Source organism: Lissotriton vulgaris, chromosome 2_2 (assembly GCF_964263255.1).
Source record: "Lissotriton vulgaris chromosome 2_2, aLisVul1.2, whole genome shotgun sequence".
Lineage (NCBI taxonomy): Eukaryota > Metazoa > Chordata > Amphibia > Caudata > Salamandridae > Lissotriton > Lissotriton vulgaris.
Genome location: NC_141688.1, coordinates 311587926 through 311606719, shown reverse-complemented (window position 1 = coordinate 311606719; position 18794 = coordinate 311587926). Strand labels below are relative to the sequence as shown.

General features: G+C 51.8%; 1 protein-coding gene across 1 annotated transcript in view; it reads right to left on the bottom strand.

The window, feature by feature from the left end:
• Window positions 1–2472: 2472 nt before the first annotated feature.
• CREB3L1 (cAMP responsive element binding protein 3 like 1) overlaps window positions 2473–18794 on the bottom strand; it is a 297679-nt gene continuing 281357 nt past the window's right edge. Inside the window, exons 11-12 of the mRNA XM_086959647.1 lie at window positions 9403–9664; window positions 2473–6031 (exon numbers count right to left, since the gene is read on the bottom strand). Of these exons, the coding sequence (XP_086815773.1) occupies window positions 5995–6031; window positions 9403–9664 (299 nt within the window). The 3' untranslated portion in view covers window positions 2473–5994. The remainder of the gene's footprint in view (window positions 6032–9402; window positions 9665–18794) is intronic.

Here is an 18794-nt window from a genome sequence, read left to right as displayed (position 1 = left end):
CAGGACTGGCCGTGCTTCCACCAGGACCAATCAACCTTCAGTAGGACTGGCCGTGCATCCACCAGGACCAATCAACCTTCAGCAGGACTGGCCGTGCATCCACCAGGACCAATCAACCTTCAACAGAACTGGCCGTGCATCCACCAGGACCAATCAACCTTCAGCAGGATTGGCCGTGCATCCACCAGGACCAATCAACCTTCAGCAGGACTGCCTTGCATCCACCAGGACCAATCAACCTTCAGCAGGACTGGCAGTGTATCCACCAGGACCAATCAACATTCAGCAGAACTGCCTGTGCATCCACCAGGACCAATCAACCTTCAGCAGGACTGGCCGTGCATCCACCAGGACCAATCAACCTTCAACAGAACTGGCCGTGCATCCACCAGGACCAATCAACCTTCAGCAGGATTGGCCGTGCATCCACCAGGACCAATCAACCTTCAGCAGGACTGCCTTGCATCCACCAGGACCAATCAACCTTCAGCAGGACTGGCAGTGTATCCACCAGGACCAATCAACATTCAGCAGAACTGCCTGTGCATCCACCAGGACCATTTAACCTTCAGCAGGACTGGCCGTGCATCCACCAGGACCAATCAACCTTCAGCAGAACTGACTGTGCATCTAGCAGGGACCAATGAAGAAATATGGTGAGCCACACATTCTGCTAAACACTAATCAGCAGGCAAGCTGAGGAATGAGTGCCCCCTTCTGGACAGCAGGTATATTTCACCACATTTCGAGATTTAATGTGTTAATGTGTATATATTTGGTCAAAGTAGGAGTTTAATGTGTTTATTCCTACTGAAGACATTTTCAAAATCTACTTTTGATACAAATCCATGTTCTTGAATGACTTGGATAAGACGGAGAGTTCTGTGAATCAGTGTAGCAGGCTGCCACAGAGATGCATTTGTACCACGTGCACCGCACAGGGATTTGTGTCAGGATGTCATTAGCAAACATTTCCTCACAAAGATATGGGACCGTATTTCATAAGTGCCCCGAGGTCCCAACGGGTGTTTGCGCCAGCCTTGAGCGTACTGGGGTACTTTGGTATTACAGAAGGGGCCACAGACTCTGGTGCGGCCCCCTCTGTAATATTGATAGCGCTGGTGCACAAAAAGTGCCAGCACTTTCTACAGGGGATGTTCCCTCATTTGCATGGGGCGTTCCCCATGCAAATGAAGGAATCCCCTTGCCTCTGAGCCGGCGCCGTACTACAGCCAAAGAAGCTCTCAGGAGGCACACTGACAGTGCACCCCCTGATGGCAGCCCTCTCAGGGGAAGAGGGGTCCCATGGACTCCCCAGACAACCCCCTGCTGGTGGGTGCAGTCACTGACTACACTCGCCGGCAAGGGGGTCTCTAATCCTCTTTAAAAGTGCAGGTGGGTTGCCGCTGGCAATTTGAAAACACGGAGCGGCTTCAAAGCAGCGGCTCTGTTTTTCACCTGAATGCGCTGCCCTGGGGGCAGCGTGAGTTCGCGGCTGCCCTGGTGGCGGGGCATTCCAAGTCATAGGGCACACTTTCCCTGTTTGCACCTCACGCACATGTTTTAAAACGTGCCGGGCACAAACAGGGAAAGTGCACTCTTTACATGATAGGGCCCTTGGTGACCTAATTACCATTACAAATATCATCCATTTGGTGTTAATTTCCTATGGTTAGTTCTAAGGCGGTGACATGTTTGTGAACAATATTTAACACACAGTACTACTACCCGATGATATTCTGGATGCAAATTCTGGTCCCCTACTTGACTCAGATTTCTGGGCTCTCCCACACATGCAGCCCTTACTCCTAACTCCTGCTCTCCTGGCCTCTGGGTCAGTGCACGCGAATGACACATTTACATCTCTTGCCACATATTCACGAGAGAGGTGTAAGGTTCAGCCCCGCCGGGGCGCCCTCATACATGCTCTCTGCTGCCGCCCAAAAACAGGGTTAGCACACACATCACCACCACACACACACCAAGACACTCATACACACACACACGCACCACACACACACATACAACACCACTTATACACCACACACACAACCACCACACACACACACACCACCACCGCACATGCACCACACACACCACCACACACACACACACACCACCACACACACACATACATCACCACACATGCACCACACACACGACCACCACACACACACCAAGACACTCACACACACACACGTACCACACACACACATACATCACCACACATGCACCACACACACCACCACCACACACACCGCAAGACACTCACACACACACACACGCACCATACACACACGTACATCACCACACATGCACCACACTCACCACCACCACACACACAACAAGACACTCACACACCCACGCACCACACACACACATACATCACCACACATGCACCACACACACCACCACACACACACACACCACCATGTGTATGAAGCAAAATGGACACGAGTCAAAATTGTTGATGCTGATTTTTTTTTTTTATTTTGCTTCATGAAAGCTTGCTCTGAGCGGGAAATAACCAAGAAGGTAAAGTATAAAATCGAGGAAAGTAATGCATAGAAGTCACTATATTTGCCAGGAAAAGAAAATGAAACTAATATCCCATTCTCCCACACCCTCCCCCTACCCTGTGGAGGTTGGACAACGGCGAAGCTCGCTCTATCTACGAATGAAAAAAATACATACACTTACAAAGTTTGTCCAAAATACAAATATCTCATGGGTTTTAAAACAGAAAATAAAATACATTATTTACAAATATTTTGTTGCGCGGTCTGTATAGCAGGGCTGATCGCCTGTAGAAAAGGAGGGTGATAGTAAGGAGGTGTCGTGAGGAGGCACGTGGTGTCAGTCTCTGGGCGGGGCAGTGGTTTTTAGCGAGTACATCAGAAGGGGAGGTGATTGGCTGAGGACACAGCAGTGTCATCAGGAAGGGGTGTCCACAAATATTCCCTGGGAGGCCTGGCCAAAAGCGGGCTAGATGAGAGCAAAGAACATCAGACTGGAATGAGTTATTAACGGCTACCGTTAGAAGACTATATAACATGTTAGCAATGCAGGAACGCAGCTGTGGACTAAGATCAGGGCCACTGGAAATATGCAGCAGGGGAGCACCAAATTATGTGGCAGAGTTGACTAAATAATGCAGCAAGAAAAGTCAAAATGTACAGCATAATGCAGCATATTTATTTTGCAATTTTTGCACATGGTAATACTCTCTGGACAGGATTTCACCTCATTAGTACCAGTATAACATCCAAATGCACAAAAATGCATTTGAAAGATGGCCACTCAGCCTTTGTGAAGGGCCTTCCACTGCACAGGCACCCATGTTTGCATGTTTTTAGTAACTTTTGTTTACTTTGAGCTAGAAACAATTTTTTTGTTAAAATCTGCAAATAATGCAGTTAATGATGGATTGGGGCAAATGCGGCAAATCCACTTCTATGCGATTAAAAGCAGCGGCCGCAGAATTGCGTACTTCCAGTGGCCTTGACTAAGATGCGGGAAATCAAGTGTAGAAGCACTGCAAGATTTCCTCATGCACAGAGCAGATGAGGGGCAGGAGACTGCGGCGTAAGCTTACCTCGCACTCACCGGACAGGTATACCGCAGGATGCAGCAGTGCAAGGTACACACATGGAACTTGAAAAGTACAATCAGCCGGAATGCAAGTTGTAATCAAATTCAGCAGTGGTACATCAGCAGTAATGCAGGCTTCACTCACACACAGGAAGAGCATGGACAGTTGGAAGAACTGACAGCGCGCTACAGAAACGCGGTGCACTGTCCGCGAGCATCCGATGAAAGGAGGTCCCATGGCCCCTCTGGACACCACCTTGGAGGCAGGTGCAATCACGCATTGCACCTGCCTGTTGGGGGGTCTCTCTCCCCTCTTTGAAGGGCAGGTAGCATGCCGCCTGCACTGTGAAACACAGAGAGATTTGTAAACAGCGACTCTGTAGTTCTCTGAGTGCGCTGTCCCAAGGCAGGCGTAAATGAGTGCGGACCCTGAGGACAGCACATTAATTGCAATAGGGTGCACTATCCCTGTTTGTTCCACGGCACACCCACTTAAAGGTGCTCTGTGCAGCAAAGTCTGTGTGCTCCATCTTTACTAAGGGCCCAGCAATGCAAGCTTTGGTCACACTCGGTACAGGCACATAACTGACAGCAGCAGTACAAGCTTCTCTCACACACAGAAAGTGGACCGCGTGGAGATTAGCAGTGCAAATTTCTATCTCTTTCAGTGCAGGCACATAGTGGGTAGCAGCAGAGCAAACCTGTCTCAGATATAGGACAGAGGAAGCATGGAGGCCAGCAGTGCAGTCTTCTGTCACCCTCAGAACAGGCATATAACTGGCAGTGCAAGCTTCCCACGTACAGAAACAAGGTACGTGGTACATGTCGGGGAATACACCAAATAAGGCACAGACAGGAAGTAGGAGGACATTTCAACAAGTACACAGGACAGTCACAGGAAATAGTTCAGGCACAAAACCCTGAATAGTGGGTCACTGTTCAAGGAACTGAGGTGAGGTGGGGCAGTGCAGCAGGCACAGAGAGCTAAGCAATCAGGAAAGTGATGAGGCGGGCAGTGCAGCAGGCACAGAGAACTCAACAATCAGGAAAGTCGTGAGTTGGGGCAGTTCAGCAGGCACAGAAAACTAAGCAATTAGGACAGAGGTGATTTGTGGGCAGTGCAGCAGGCACAGAGAACTAAGCAATCAGGACAGAGTTGGGACAGGAGCAGTGCTGCAGGCACAGATAACTAAACAATCTCTAATCAAAGCGCTAAGACATTATTTTGCATCCATTGTCAATTGACACAAATCAGATCTTGGCTATAGCGACACTTCTCATCCAACACGTTTCAGTTCAATGTTTTAAGCTGCACCCTTGTGGATTCACCAGGGGCCATCCTCACAGCCACCAGAAGCTGAGAGCTCTGAGACAAAGTGCACATACCAGGTCCCAGAACACACAATACCAGGTCACAGGTTAAATTCTCACCATAAATACATACATATATAAATAGTATTAATCGATAACAATTAGATTCCAAAATAGTTTCAAATTAACCTTTGAGGTTTTAGACTGGAATAACGCAGGGTAAAATTGAGGTGCATAGGCGGAGCTGTATGTGTTCCACAAAGTTGGTCTAGTGGGTGACAGTGCTGGTCAGGGCTATAGTGCACTGTAGAGCCGTGTGGGAGCACCGGTACTGAACAAGGAAGGGCAATTGCAGGCCAGAGATATCGAGACTGAGCATCCTATGTAATGTAATGTAAGATGGATTTGTAGAGCGCTGTTTGTCACCTGTGAGGGTATCCAAGTGCTATATCGCCAGTAGTGGATATTACAGTGCAAAAAAGAGAGAGACACAGACAGAGCTGTGGGACATTGCAGTACTATAAAAGTTTGGACTACCACAGGACACAAGTAAGGTACAGACCTACACGAAGACCTCAGCAGTCATACTGCAGAGGCCGCACCGAGCCAGATTACAAACCGGATAGGATTGAGCTGACCGGGTGCTTTTTGGGTCCCAGTACTGGTCAGGAGGGTCTGTGCTGACAGCTGGGTCTGAGTCCCAGTACTGGGAGACCAGGAGCAGCTACAGGACAAGGCTGAGGTGCATTGATGGAGAAGTGCAGCACTGCAACTACTTGTAGGCCAAGGTCCGAGTCCAGCTGCAATTCGTGCCAACACGACATAGTTGTTTGGATGATTAGATAGGTGGTCAGCACACACTCAGTAGATCCTGGGCTCGCTTGGCGTCTCTCGGTTCCACAGTTGGCAGGTCCATCGACGTGGCTGGCCACACACAAGAACAGAGCCAGACAAGCCCTGGGATGACACCAGTCCATTTGTGGGGCAGTCTTTGGGGGTTCAGTGCCTCAGGACAGCCTCCTTCCTCCTCCCTCCTCCTCTACATTAAGAGGCCTTGCAGCCCATTGCGTTGAGACAGCGCTGTCCCCACCGCTACAAAACACTCTCCATACCCCCGGAGTCGGTGTCCCTGTGAAGGAAGCAGACAAAAAAAGGGTCAACCAGGGATACACATTTCATGTCGTTGGGTACACAAGTCCTGGGTACACACGCCAATAGGGAAACTTTAAAAGGCTGGAAGTAGTGGAACACACTGAGAGCTTGAAATGCAACTGACCCTATCAAACCCCACTGACCTTCCAGAGACACCAACATGCCAGGAAATATCATTCATTCCCCGTGAAGATCCCTTGTCGTAATTTCCGTTGGTGTGACCACGCATCATTTCATCCAAATTTGTAGGTGAACAAATTACAGTTTTTTTGTAACATTGTTTTAATTCCCTTCACTGGCAAGTCCACCAATTCCACCCCTAAGATGCTTAATAAGGTTATAGTCACCAGATTGGTTCATGAACGTTTGTATGAGCTGCATCGTCTTAGCCCTCTTTGTTGAAACTACACTTCCCAGCATCCCACTTATCCTCGGAGTGCGCGATCTCTATTTTTCACAGAGTGCATCAAAAAAGTACAATGAAAGGGCCTCTCTCACAGCAGATAGGTAAACACCGACAGCCATCTTGGAGTAGCTGCCCTGACACTCTTCTTAGTAAACCATGATGTCTCTGAAGAACATATGTAAAGACTCTGCTGAGCAGCACATAGGCTATGTCTACGCTGAGCAGCACAAAAGCAGTATCTGAGCAGGACATAGGCATTAGTGTGTGCTGATCAGCACGTTGGCAATGTCTTTGCTGGGCAATATAGAGAACCACATAGCTAATGTATCTTCCTGAGCAGCACATAGAGAATGTCTCTACCTCAGCAGCACATAGACAATGACTGTGCTGAGCAGTGCATTGGCAATGCATCCTGAGAAGCACATAGGCAATGCCTGTACTGAGTAGTGCATAGTCAATGTCTGCTGAGCAGTACATAGTCAATATCTGCAGAGCAGCACAAAGGCAATATCTACTGAGCAGCACATAGGCGATGTCTGTACTGAGCAGCACAATGGCAATATCTGATGAGCACCTCGTAGACAATATCTGTTGAGCAGCAGGTAGGCAATATCTGTGCTGAGCAGCACATAGGAGATGTCTGTGCTGAGCAGCACGTTGGCAATGTCTTCTTAGACCTAATACCTCGGAGCAATTCTGTCAGTGGCAGACAATAGAGATGAATATGATGTTGTGAGTGAGTTTCTCAAAGTGTTTGGTGATGGGTTACGATTGTTACATGGCTTTGAACACAAGATTATGTTGAAAAAGAATACAGTGCTGTCTGTATTACGTCAGAAAGGTACCAAAATCAATGAGGGAACCTATCAAAGAAGAATTGGAGAAGCTCTTGTAATTGGGTATTATTGTCAAAACTGAGTCCTCAGAATGGCTTGTCCCTGTGGTTCTTGCTGCTAAAGATAATGGAAAAAGTATTCGGATGTGTGTGGATCGCAGGGGGCTCAGGAAAGCACGTTGGGTAGAAAGCCAGCCTCTCCCCAATATATCAGAGATGCTAGCAGTTCTCAGGGGGCTTGGATTTTTAGTACTATGGATTTGGCATTGGCCTACTGCTAGGTTTCACTGCATGCAAAATCCAGGCATCTTTCGTTGTTGTTTAATGTATGAGTAGGATAAGGCAAATCATGATAAAATCTTGAGGCAAGTACTGGAAACGCTGCAATCCTCTGGTCTGACTTTGAGGAAAGACAAATGCAGGTTTAGAGTTACAACGGTCACATATCTTGGGCACACAATTTCGGGAGAAGGAATACGTCCCAAGTTAGGTCTGGACAAAAGTAATGTTGAGGCACCCCACCCAAAAAAACAGGGATCAAGTGAGACCATATTTGATTTGGCAGAATTTTGTTCAAAGTTCATTGTGAATTTTGTGAGTGTGCTTCAATCACTGAGAAGTTTTCTCATGAAAGGTAAAGCGTTTTCATGGTCTGATGAGTGAGAGGCAGCTTTTCCGTTGGTCATACTATCCATTAGAGAACTGGCCATGCTGGGATATTTTAATACGTGTAAGAAGACAATATTAACAACTGACGCAAGTCTTATTGATCTTGGAGCTTTAGGTGGTTAAAGGGGGAATCAGGATAGTGCTTTTGTCTCTCGATCTTTAAATGTTGCGGAGGGGCGCTACTCTGTATTAGAGCATGAAGCTTTGGTGGCGGTTGCACGGCTACAGCATTTCATATTTTGGTGAGGCCTGATTATTGTCCATTGTTACAAATATTTACCTTTAGTGATCATGGTAATCTAATACCAAGAATCAGAAGATGGATGGGAGTTTTTTTCAAGTAGAGTATCTACCAAATGAGAATAATTGCTTGTCAAAGCTACCCATTAAGGGTCAGGGGGAGACTATTGCAAAAGCGATGATGGGAGATGCTGCGACGTTGTCATAGGTGAAGGAAAGAGTGTTAAAGGAGCCAAGATGAGAACAGACTTTAATAGCACACACTCGACCCAAAGCACAGAGAGATTAAGTAAAGATACTTGATATTAAGCCAACGCTGATACTCGAACTGGCTTCCCCATGTCCAAAGTCGGCAGCTCACCACGTTTCAACACTTCCTTTAAAGGCGTACACATGGGAATATTCAGGAAAAATTCATATATAACTTGTAGAAATTAAACTGCGCTCTCTTTGTAATTTGGATGATTCACAAAAAGCAAGTAAGTGTGCATATATAAAGCACTCCAGTGGTACTAATCCCGTACTTGCAAATGGTTTTGTGAATCTGCCCCAGTGTCAGCTTGGTCTGGTGCGTAGTGGGTTACTGCAGCCACTGCATGGATCTGAGTTTACCCCATGGTCACACATTGGCATGCTGGTGTGCCTACTCAGTTGTTCGTCCTCCTGACGTCAATGAGTAAGAATGAGTTTAGAAACAAGAAACACCTGTAATTTGGAAATAGTACCAAAGGACCCCTTGCGGTACATGCTTTCTCTATGATTATACATATGTTATATTATGCTGTATTATGCTATGCTATGCTATGTTATGTTATGTTATGTTATGCTATGCTGTGCTATGTTATGCTATGAAGAGCTCAGCACTTTTTTAGATTGAGAATCTCACATTGTTGTAACTTTATAAATTTGCATGATTCTTAAGCCCCCTTTGTTTAACTTTATAAATGGAACTATTTTTGTGTTTTCTTTTTTATAACTACTTTGCCATAGTAACTACAATCCATTGGTTGTCAATATGTACTCCCTTTTTTTTTATGTTTATGAACTCGTATATGAATTTTTGTTGTCTTCTGTCTTAATTTGTCATCCTGCATATCAATAAAAATATTTCAACAAAAAAAAAAAGAAGAGCTCAGCAGCTGCAATGTTCTCACAGGCATCGATTCGCGGGTGTACGAAGCAGCGAGGACACACTCACCTCTCACGGTACCGCTCTTTCCGATGAAGGATCTCAGTGTCTGTCTGATTCAGGTCAGACACTTCGACCTGAGACTTGCTCAGGTATTTGGTTGCCTCATGTGATTCGGCCAAGGGGCCACGAGGTGGATCGATGTCCTTCCTCTGTGGAATGGGTGGTTCATCTGGATTCCAGCTCTCTGCCGCCCCCACACTCAGGAAGGAAGTGTATGCTTCGTCCACCGGTCCTGCCTCGTCATGAAAGAGGAGGCTCCGAGACCGAACTGTAAAGATCAGAGAGACAGAAGGTTACAACAGGAAGAAGTGCCCAGAAAGAAAGACACACACCTGGCAAACATAGCCTTCATAAATACCTATTACTATTGTGATCTTAGAGATTGCCCCAGCACCCAGATGAGCACTTTTTGTCAATGCCAAGCGTGATATTTTTGTGTGATGTTAAATTGAGAAGAATTTCTTACCAAGAGGTGTTCGGTGTGGAAATGTGGTCTGACCAGAAATAGTAGCTGAGCAGTGTCATCAACATTTGTGAATCCCAAGGGTAGGCTAGAATTAGCTATTTTCCTGACCAAAGTTTCCACATAAATCTAAGTTCTGTCAATGTCTACATGCCTCAATTTCTGAGCTCTGAAGCATCCTGGATAATGCTCTGATCAATTATAAGATATTTGGCAGATTCTATGTTCACAGAAGTTTCCCTTGGAGATTATGAGATGGAGTACTTCATGGTCCATAATGTGACAATAGAACCCATTTCAGGAACAGAGAGTAAGATTTCACGTCCTTGTAAGTAAAATACTAAAATGTTTGTCGTCCTGATGAAGGCCTTGAAATATTGGAAAAGCCAAAACAGTAGACAGTGGTTTAGTGATCATTGAAGCGTCTCTACAAACCTTAAATTGAGGTATACATGAAAACATATATCTTATAGGTTGCCAATTTAATTGAATCAGGGAAACATAAGTGGGCTGTGTTGATCGTATGTAATAGACTAAGTAAGTATATAATAAACTAGTATGTAATAAATTAAGTGGATTCATTTGTATTGCTGTGTATGCCAAAGTTAAAAATTACGCATATTTTTCAACACAGACAGCACATGTTACATCAATTACTTGAAAAAGAAATTTTCAAGGGCTCAAAATGTGAAAAAGTAGATATATAATTAACATTCCGTGTAATTTCCCAAGGCAGATAGTCCCCCCTTTCAACTTAGATACTCAGTAATCTTCACGGTGAATGAATGAACTCACAGTAACACTGCAGTAAAAGGCAAGAGGGTCAGAATGATGCAAAGACTGTGTACACCAAGGAGCTACAAATAAAGGTGACTAGGGTGGATGTGTCTGTAAACATGCATGTGCAGGTGGGAACTTACATGGGCAAGCACAGAGTGCAAGGTCCCATAGCCCAGGCACACACCCAGACAGAGCCAAGGCACACACTCAAACTCACACACACACACAGAGCCCAGGCAAATACCCAGACAGAGCCCAGGCACACACCCAGACAGAGCCCAGGCACTCGCCCAGACAGAGCCCATGCATACACCTACACAGAGTCCAGGCACACACACACACAGAGCCCAGGCACACACCCAGAGTCCAGACACACACCCAGATGGAGCTCAGGCACACACCCAGACAGAGCCCAGGCACACACCCAGACAGAGTCCAGACACACACCCAGACAGAGCCAAGGCACACACTCACACTCACACACACACACAGAGCCCAGGCACATACCCAGACAGAGCCCAGGCACACACCCAGACAGAGCCCAGGCACACACACACACAGAGCCCAGGCACACACCCAGAGTCCAGACACACACCCAGATGGAGCCCAGGCACACACCCAGACAGAGCCCAGGCACACACCCAGACAGAGTCCGGACACACACCCAGACAGAGGCCAGGCACACACTCACACACACACACACACACACAGAGCCCAGGAACACACCCGGACAGAGCCCAGGCACTCACCCAGATAGAGCCCAGGCACACACTCAGACCAGACAGAGCCCAGGCACACACACAGACAGAGCCCAGGCACACACACAGACAGAGCACAGGCACACACCCAGACAGATCCCAGGCACTCACACACACACATAGAGCCCAGGCACACACACAGACATAGCCGCGGCACACAACCAGACAGAGCCCTATCACACTCCCAGACACAGCCCAGGGACACACACGCAAACAGAGTCCAGGCACACACCCAAAAAGCGCCTAGGCACACACCTAGACAGAGCCCAGGCACACACCCAGACAGAGCCCAGGTAGACACCCAGATAGAGCCCAGACACACACACAGACAGAGCACAGACACACACACAGACAGAGTACAGGCAATCACCCAGACAGAGCCCAGGCACCCATGCACATACAGAGCCCAGGCATACACCCAGACAGAGCCCAGGCACATACCCAGATGGAGCCCAGGCACACACCCAGGCAGAGTCCAAGGACACACCCAGACACAGCCTAGGCATACACCCAGAGTCCAGGCAGACACGTACACACAGAACCCAGCCACACACCCAGAGCAGACAGAGCCCAGGCACACACCCAGACAGAGCCCAAGCACTCACCCAGATAGAGCCCAGGCACACACACACACACACACAGAGCCCAGGCACACACCCAGACCAAACAGAGCCAAGGCACACACACAGACAGAGCCCAGGCGCACACCCAGACAGAACTCAGGCACTCACCTAGACAGAGTCCAGGCACATACCCAGACAGAGGCCAGGCACACACACACACACACACACAAAGCCCAGGCACTCACCCAGACAGAGCCCAGGCACACTCCCAGACAGAGCCCAGGCACACACCCAGACAACGCCCAGGCACTCACCAAGGCAGAGGCCAGGCATACACCCAGACACACCCAGACAGATCCCAGGCACACACCCAGACAGAGCCCAGGCACACATACACCCAGACAGAGCCCAGGCACACATACACCCAGACAAAGCCCAGGCACTCACCCAGACAGAGGCCAGGCACACACCCTGACAGAGCCCAGGCACACACACAGACCAGTCCCAGGCACACACCAAGACAGACCCCAGGCACACACCCAGACAGAGCCCAGGCACATACCCAAACAGAGCCCAGGCACACAACCAGATGGAGCCCAGGCACACACCCAGATGGAGCCCAGACACACACCCAGACAGAACCCAGGCACACACCCAGACAGAGCCCAGGTATACACACAGACAGAGTCCAGGCACACACCCACACAGAGCTCAGGAACACACCCATCCAGAGTCCAGACACCCATACAGAGCAAAGGGTACACACCCAGACAGAGCCCAGGCGCACTCCCAGAGAGAGCTTAGGCATACACCCAGACATAGCCCAGGTATACACCCAGACAGAGCCTAGACACACACTCAGACCAGGCAGAGCCCAGGCACACACCCGGACGGAGCCCAGGCACTCACCTAGACAGAGTCCAGGCACACACCCAGACAGAGGCCAGGCACACACACACACACACACACACACACACACAATGCCCAGGCACACACCCAGAAAGAGCATAGGCATACACCCAGACATAGCCCCGGCACACAACCAGACAGAGCCCAGGCACACACCCAGACAGAGCCCAGGCACACACCCAGACAGAGCCCAGGCACTCGCCCAGACAGAGCCCATGCATACATCCACACAGAGTCCAGGCACACACACACACACACAGAGCCCAGGCACACACCCAGAGTCCAGACACACACCCAGATGGAGCCCAGGCACACACCCAGACAGAGCCCAGGCACACACCCAGACAGAGTCCAGACACACACCCAGACAGAGGCCAGGCACACACTCACACACACACACACACAGAGCCCAGGAACACACCCGGACAGAGCCCAGGCACTCACCCAGATAGAGCCCAGGCACCCACTCAGACCAGACAGAGCCCAGGCACACACACAGACAGAGCCCAGGCACACACACAGACAGAGCACAGGCACACACCCAGACAGATCCCAGGCACTCACACACACACATAGAGCCCAGGCACACACACAGACATAGCCCCGGCACACAACCAGACAGAGCCCTACCACACTCCCAGACACAGCCCAGGGACACACACGCAAACAGAGTCCAGGCACACACCCAAAAAGCGCCTAGGCACACACCCAGACAGAGCCCAGGCACACACCCAGACAGAGCCCAGGTAGACACCCAGATAGAGCCCAGACACACACACAGACAGAGCACAGGCACACACACAGACAGAGTACAGGCAATCACCCAGACAGAGCCCAGGCACCCATACACATACAGAGCCCAGGCATACACCCAGAGAGAGCCCAGGCACATACCCAGATGGAGCCCAGGCACACACCCAGGCAGAGTCCAAGGACACACCCAGACACAGCCTAGGCATACACCCAGAGTCCAGGCAGACACGTACACACAGAACCCAGCCACACACCCAGAGCAGACAGAGCCCAGGCACACACCCAGACAGAGCCCAGGCACTCACCCAGATAGAGCCCAGGCACACACACACACACACACACAGAGCCCAGGCACACACCCAGACCAAACAGAGCCAAGGCACACACACAGACAGAGCCCAGGCGCACACCCAGATAGAACTCAGGCACTCACCTAGACAGAGTCCAGGCACACACCCAGACAGAGGCCAGGCAGACACACACACACACACAAAGCCCAGGCACTCACCCAGAGAGAGCCCAGGCACACTCCCAGACAGAGCCCAGGCACACACCCAGACAACGCCCAGGCACTCACCAAGACAGAGGCCAGGCATACACCCAGACAGATCCCAGGCACATACCCAGACAGAGCCCAGGAACACACCCAGACAGAGCCCAGGCACACATACACCCAGACAAAGCCCAGGCACTCACCCAGACAGAGGCCAGGCACACACCCTGACAGAGCCCAGGCACACACACAGACCAGTCCCAGGCACACCCCAAGACAGACCCCAGGCACACACCCAGACAGAGCCCAGGCACATACCCAAACAGAGCCCAGGCACACAACCAGATGGAGCCCAGGCACACACCCAGATGGAGCCCAGACACACACCCAGACAGAACCCAGGCACACACCCAGACAGAGCCCAGGTATACACACAGACAGAGTCCAGGCACACACCCACACAGAGCTCAGGAACACACCCATCCAGAGTCCAGACACCCATACAGAGCAAAGGGTACACACCCAGACAGAGCCCAGGCGCACTCCCAGAGAGAGCCTAGGCATACACCCAGACAGAGCCCAGGTATACACCCAGACAGAGCCCAGACACACACTCAGACCAGGCGAGCCCAGGCACACACCCGGACGGAGCCCAGGCACTCACCTAGACAGAGTCCAGGCACACACCCAGACAGAGGCCAGGCACACACACACACACACACACAATGCCCAGGCACTCACCCAGACAGAGCCCAGGCACACTCACAGACAGAGCCCAGGAACACACCCAGACAAAGCCCAGGCACTCACCCAGACAGAGGCCAGGCACACACCCAGACATATCCCAGGCACACACCCAGACAGAGCCTAGGCATACACCCAGACAGATCCCAGGTACACACCCAGACAGAGCCCAGGCACACACCCACAAAGAGCCTAGGCATACACCCAGACAAAGCCTAGGCATTCACCCAGACAGAGGCCAGGCACATACCCAGACAAAGCATAGGCATACACCAAGACAGATCCCAGACAGAGTACAGGCACACACCCAGACAGAGCTCAGGCATACACACACACTCAGAGCCCAAGCACACACCACCCAGACAGAGCCCAGGCATACACCCACACAGAGTCCAGGCACACACACACACACACACACACAGAGCCCGGACACGCACACACACACACAGAGCCCAGGCACTCACCCACACAGAGTCCAGGCACTCACCCAGATAGAGCCCTGGGACTCACCCGACAGAGCCCAGGCACTCACCCAGAAAGAGCCTAGGCACACACCCAGACAGATCCCAGACACACACACAGACAGAGCCCAGGCACACTACCAGACAGAGCCCAGGGACACACACACACACACAGAGCCCAGACACACACCCAGACAGAGCCCAGGCACACACCCAGACAGAGCCCAGGCACACACACAGACCAGTCCCAGGCACACACCCAGACAGACCCCAGACACACACCCAGACAGACCCCAGACACACACCCAGACAGAGCCCAGGCACACAACCAGATGGAGCCCAGGCACACAACCAGATAGGGCCCAGACACACACCCAGACAGAACCCAGGCACACACCCAGACAGAGCCCAGGCACACAACCAGATGGAGCCCAGGTACACACACACACACACACACACAGAGCCCAGGCATACACCCAGACAGAGCCCAGGTATACACACAGACAGAGTCCAGGCACACACCCACACAGAGCCCAGGAACACACCCATCCAGAGTCCAGGCACTCACCCAGATAGAGCCTTGGGACTCACCCGACAGAGCTCAGGCACACACCCAGACAGAGTCCAGGAACACACCCATACAGAGCAAAGGGCACACACCCAGACAGATCCCAGGCGCACTCCCAGAGAGAGGCTGGGCATACACCCAGACAGAGCCCAGGTACACACCCAGACAGAGCCCAGGCACACACCCAGACAGAGTCCAGGCACACACTCAGACCAGGCAGAGCCCAGGCACACACCCAGACGGAGCCCATGCACTCACTTAGACAGAGTCCAGGCATACACCCAGACAGAGTCCAGGCACACACACACACACAAAGCCCAGGCACTCACCCAGACAGAGTCCAGGCACACACACACACACAAAAAGCCCAGGCACTCACCCAGACAGAGCCCAGGCACACACCCAGACAAAGCCCAGGCACTCACCCAGACAGAGTCCAGGCACACACACTCACACACAGAAAGCCCAGGCACTCACCCAGACAGAGCCCTGGCACACACCCAGACAAAGCCCAGGCACTCACCCAGACAGAGGCCAGGCACACACCCAGACATATCCTAGGCACACACCCAGACAGAGCCTAGGCATACACCCAGACAGATCCCAGGCACACAACCAGACAGAGCCCAGGCACACACCCAGACAGAGCCCAGGCACACACACAGACCAGTCCCAGGCACACACCCAGACAGACCCCAGGCACACACCCAGACAGAGCCCAAGCACACACCCAAACAGAGCCCAGGAACACAACCAGATGGAGCCCAGGCACACAACCAGATAGAGCCCAGACACACACCCAGACAGAACCCAGGCACACACCCAGACAGAGCCCAGGCACACAACCAGATGGAGCCCAGGTACACACACACACACACACAGAGCCCAGGCATACACCCAGACAGAGCCCAGGTATACACACATACAGAGCCTAGGCACACACCCAGACAGAGCCCAGGCACACACCCAGACAGAGTTCAGCCACACACCCAGAGAGAGCCCAGGAACACATACACCCAGACAAAGCCCAGGCACGCACCCAGACAGAGGCCAGGCACACACCCAGACAGAGCCCAGGTACACACCCAGACAGAGCCCAGGCACACACACAGACAGAGCCCTGGCACACACTCAGACCAGGCAGAGCCCAGGCACACACCCAGATGGAGCCCAGGAAATCACCTAGACAGAGTCCAGGCATACACCCAGACAGAGTCCAGGCACACACTCAGACCAGGCAGAGCCCAGGCACACACCCAGACAAAGCCCAGGCACTCACCCAGACAGAGTCCAGGCACACACACTCACACACAGAAAGCCCAGGCACTCACCCAGACAGAGCCCTGGCGCACACCCAGACAAATCCCAGGCACTCACCCAGACAGAGGCCAGGCACACATCCAGACATATCCCAGGTACACACCCAGACAGAGCCTAGGCATACACCCAGACAGATCCCAGGCACACAACCTGACAGAGCCCAGGCACACACCCAGAAAGAGCCTAGGCATACACCCAGACAAAGCCCAGGCATTCACCCAGACAGAGGCCAGGCACACACCCAGACAGATCCCAGGCACACACCCAGACAGAGCATAGGCATACACCCAGACAGATCCCAGACAGAGTACAGGCACACACCCAGACAGAGCCCAGGCATACACACACTCAGAGCCCAAGCACACACCACCCAGTCAGAGCCCAGGCATACACCCACACAGAGTCCAGGCACACAAACACGCACAGAGCCCAGACACGCACACACACACAGAGCCCTGGGACTCACCCGACAGAGCCGAGGCACTCACCTAGACATATCCCAGGTACACACCCAGACAGAGCCTAGGCATACACCCAGACAGATCCCAGGCACACAACCTGACAGAGCCCAGGCACACACCCAGAAAGAGCCTAGGCATACACCCAGACAAAGCCCAGGCATTCACCCAGACAGAGGCCAGGCACACACCCAGACAGATCCCAGGCACACACCCAGACAGAGCATAGGCATACACCCAGACAGATCCCAGACAGAGTACAGGCACACACCCAGACAGAGCCCAGGCATACACACACACTCAGAGCCCAAGCACACACCACCCAGTCAGAGCCCAGGCATACACCCACACAGAGTCCAGGCGCACACACACACACACAAACACAGAGCCCAGACACGCACACACACACACAGAGCCCAGGCACTCACCCAGATAGAGCCCTGGGACTCATCCGACAGAGCCCAGGCACTCACCCAGAAAGAGCCTAGGCACACACCCAGACAGAGCCCAGGCACACACCCAGACGGAGCCCAGGCACACACACACACACACACACACACACACACAGAGCCCAGGCACACACCCAGACAGAGCCCAGGCACACACACAGACAGAACCCAGGCACACACCCAGACAGAGCCCAGGCACACACCCAGACAGAGCCCAGGCACACACCCAGACGGAGCCCAGGCACACACACAGACAGAGCCCAGGCACACACCCAGACAGAGCCTAGGCACACACCCAGACAGAGCCCAGGCACACACCCAGACACAGCCCAGGCACAAAACCAGATGGAGCCCAGACGCACACCCAGGCAGAGCTCAGGCACACACCCAGACAAATCCCAGGAGCACACCCGTACAGCCCAGGCACACACCCAAACATAGCCCTGGCACACTCCCAGACAGAGCCCAGGGGCACACACCCAGACAGAGCCCAGGCACTTACCCAGACAAAGCCCATGCACGCACACACACACAAAGCCGAGGCACACGCCCAGGCAAAGCCCAGGCACTCACCCAGACAGAGTACAGGCACACTACCAGACAGAGCCCAAACACACACCCATACAGAGGTCAGGCACACACCACCCAGACGGAGCCCAGGCACATACACCCACACAGA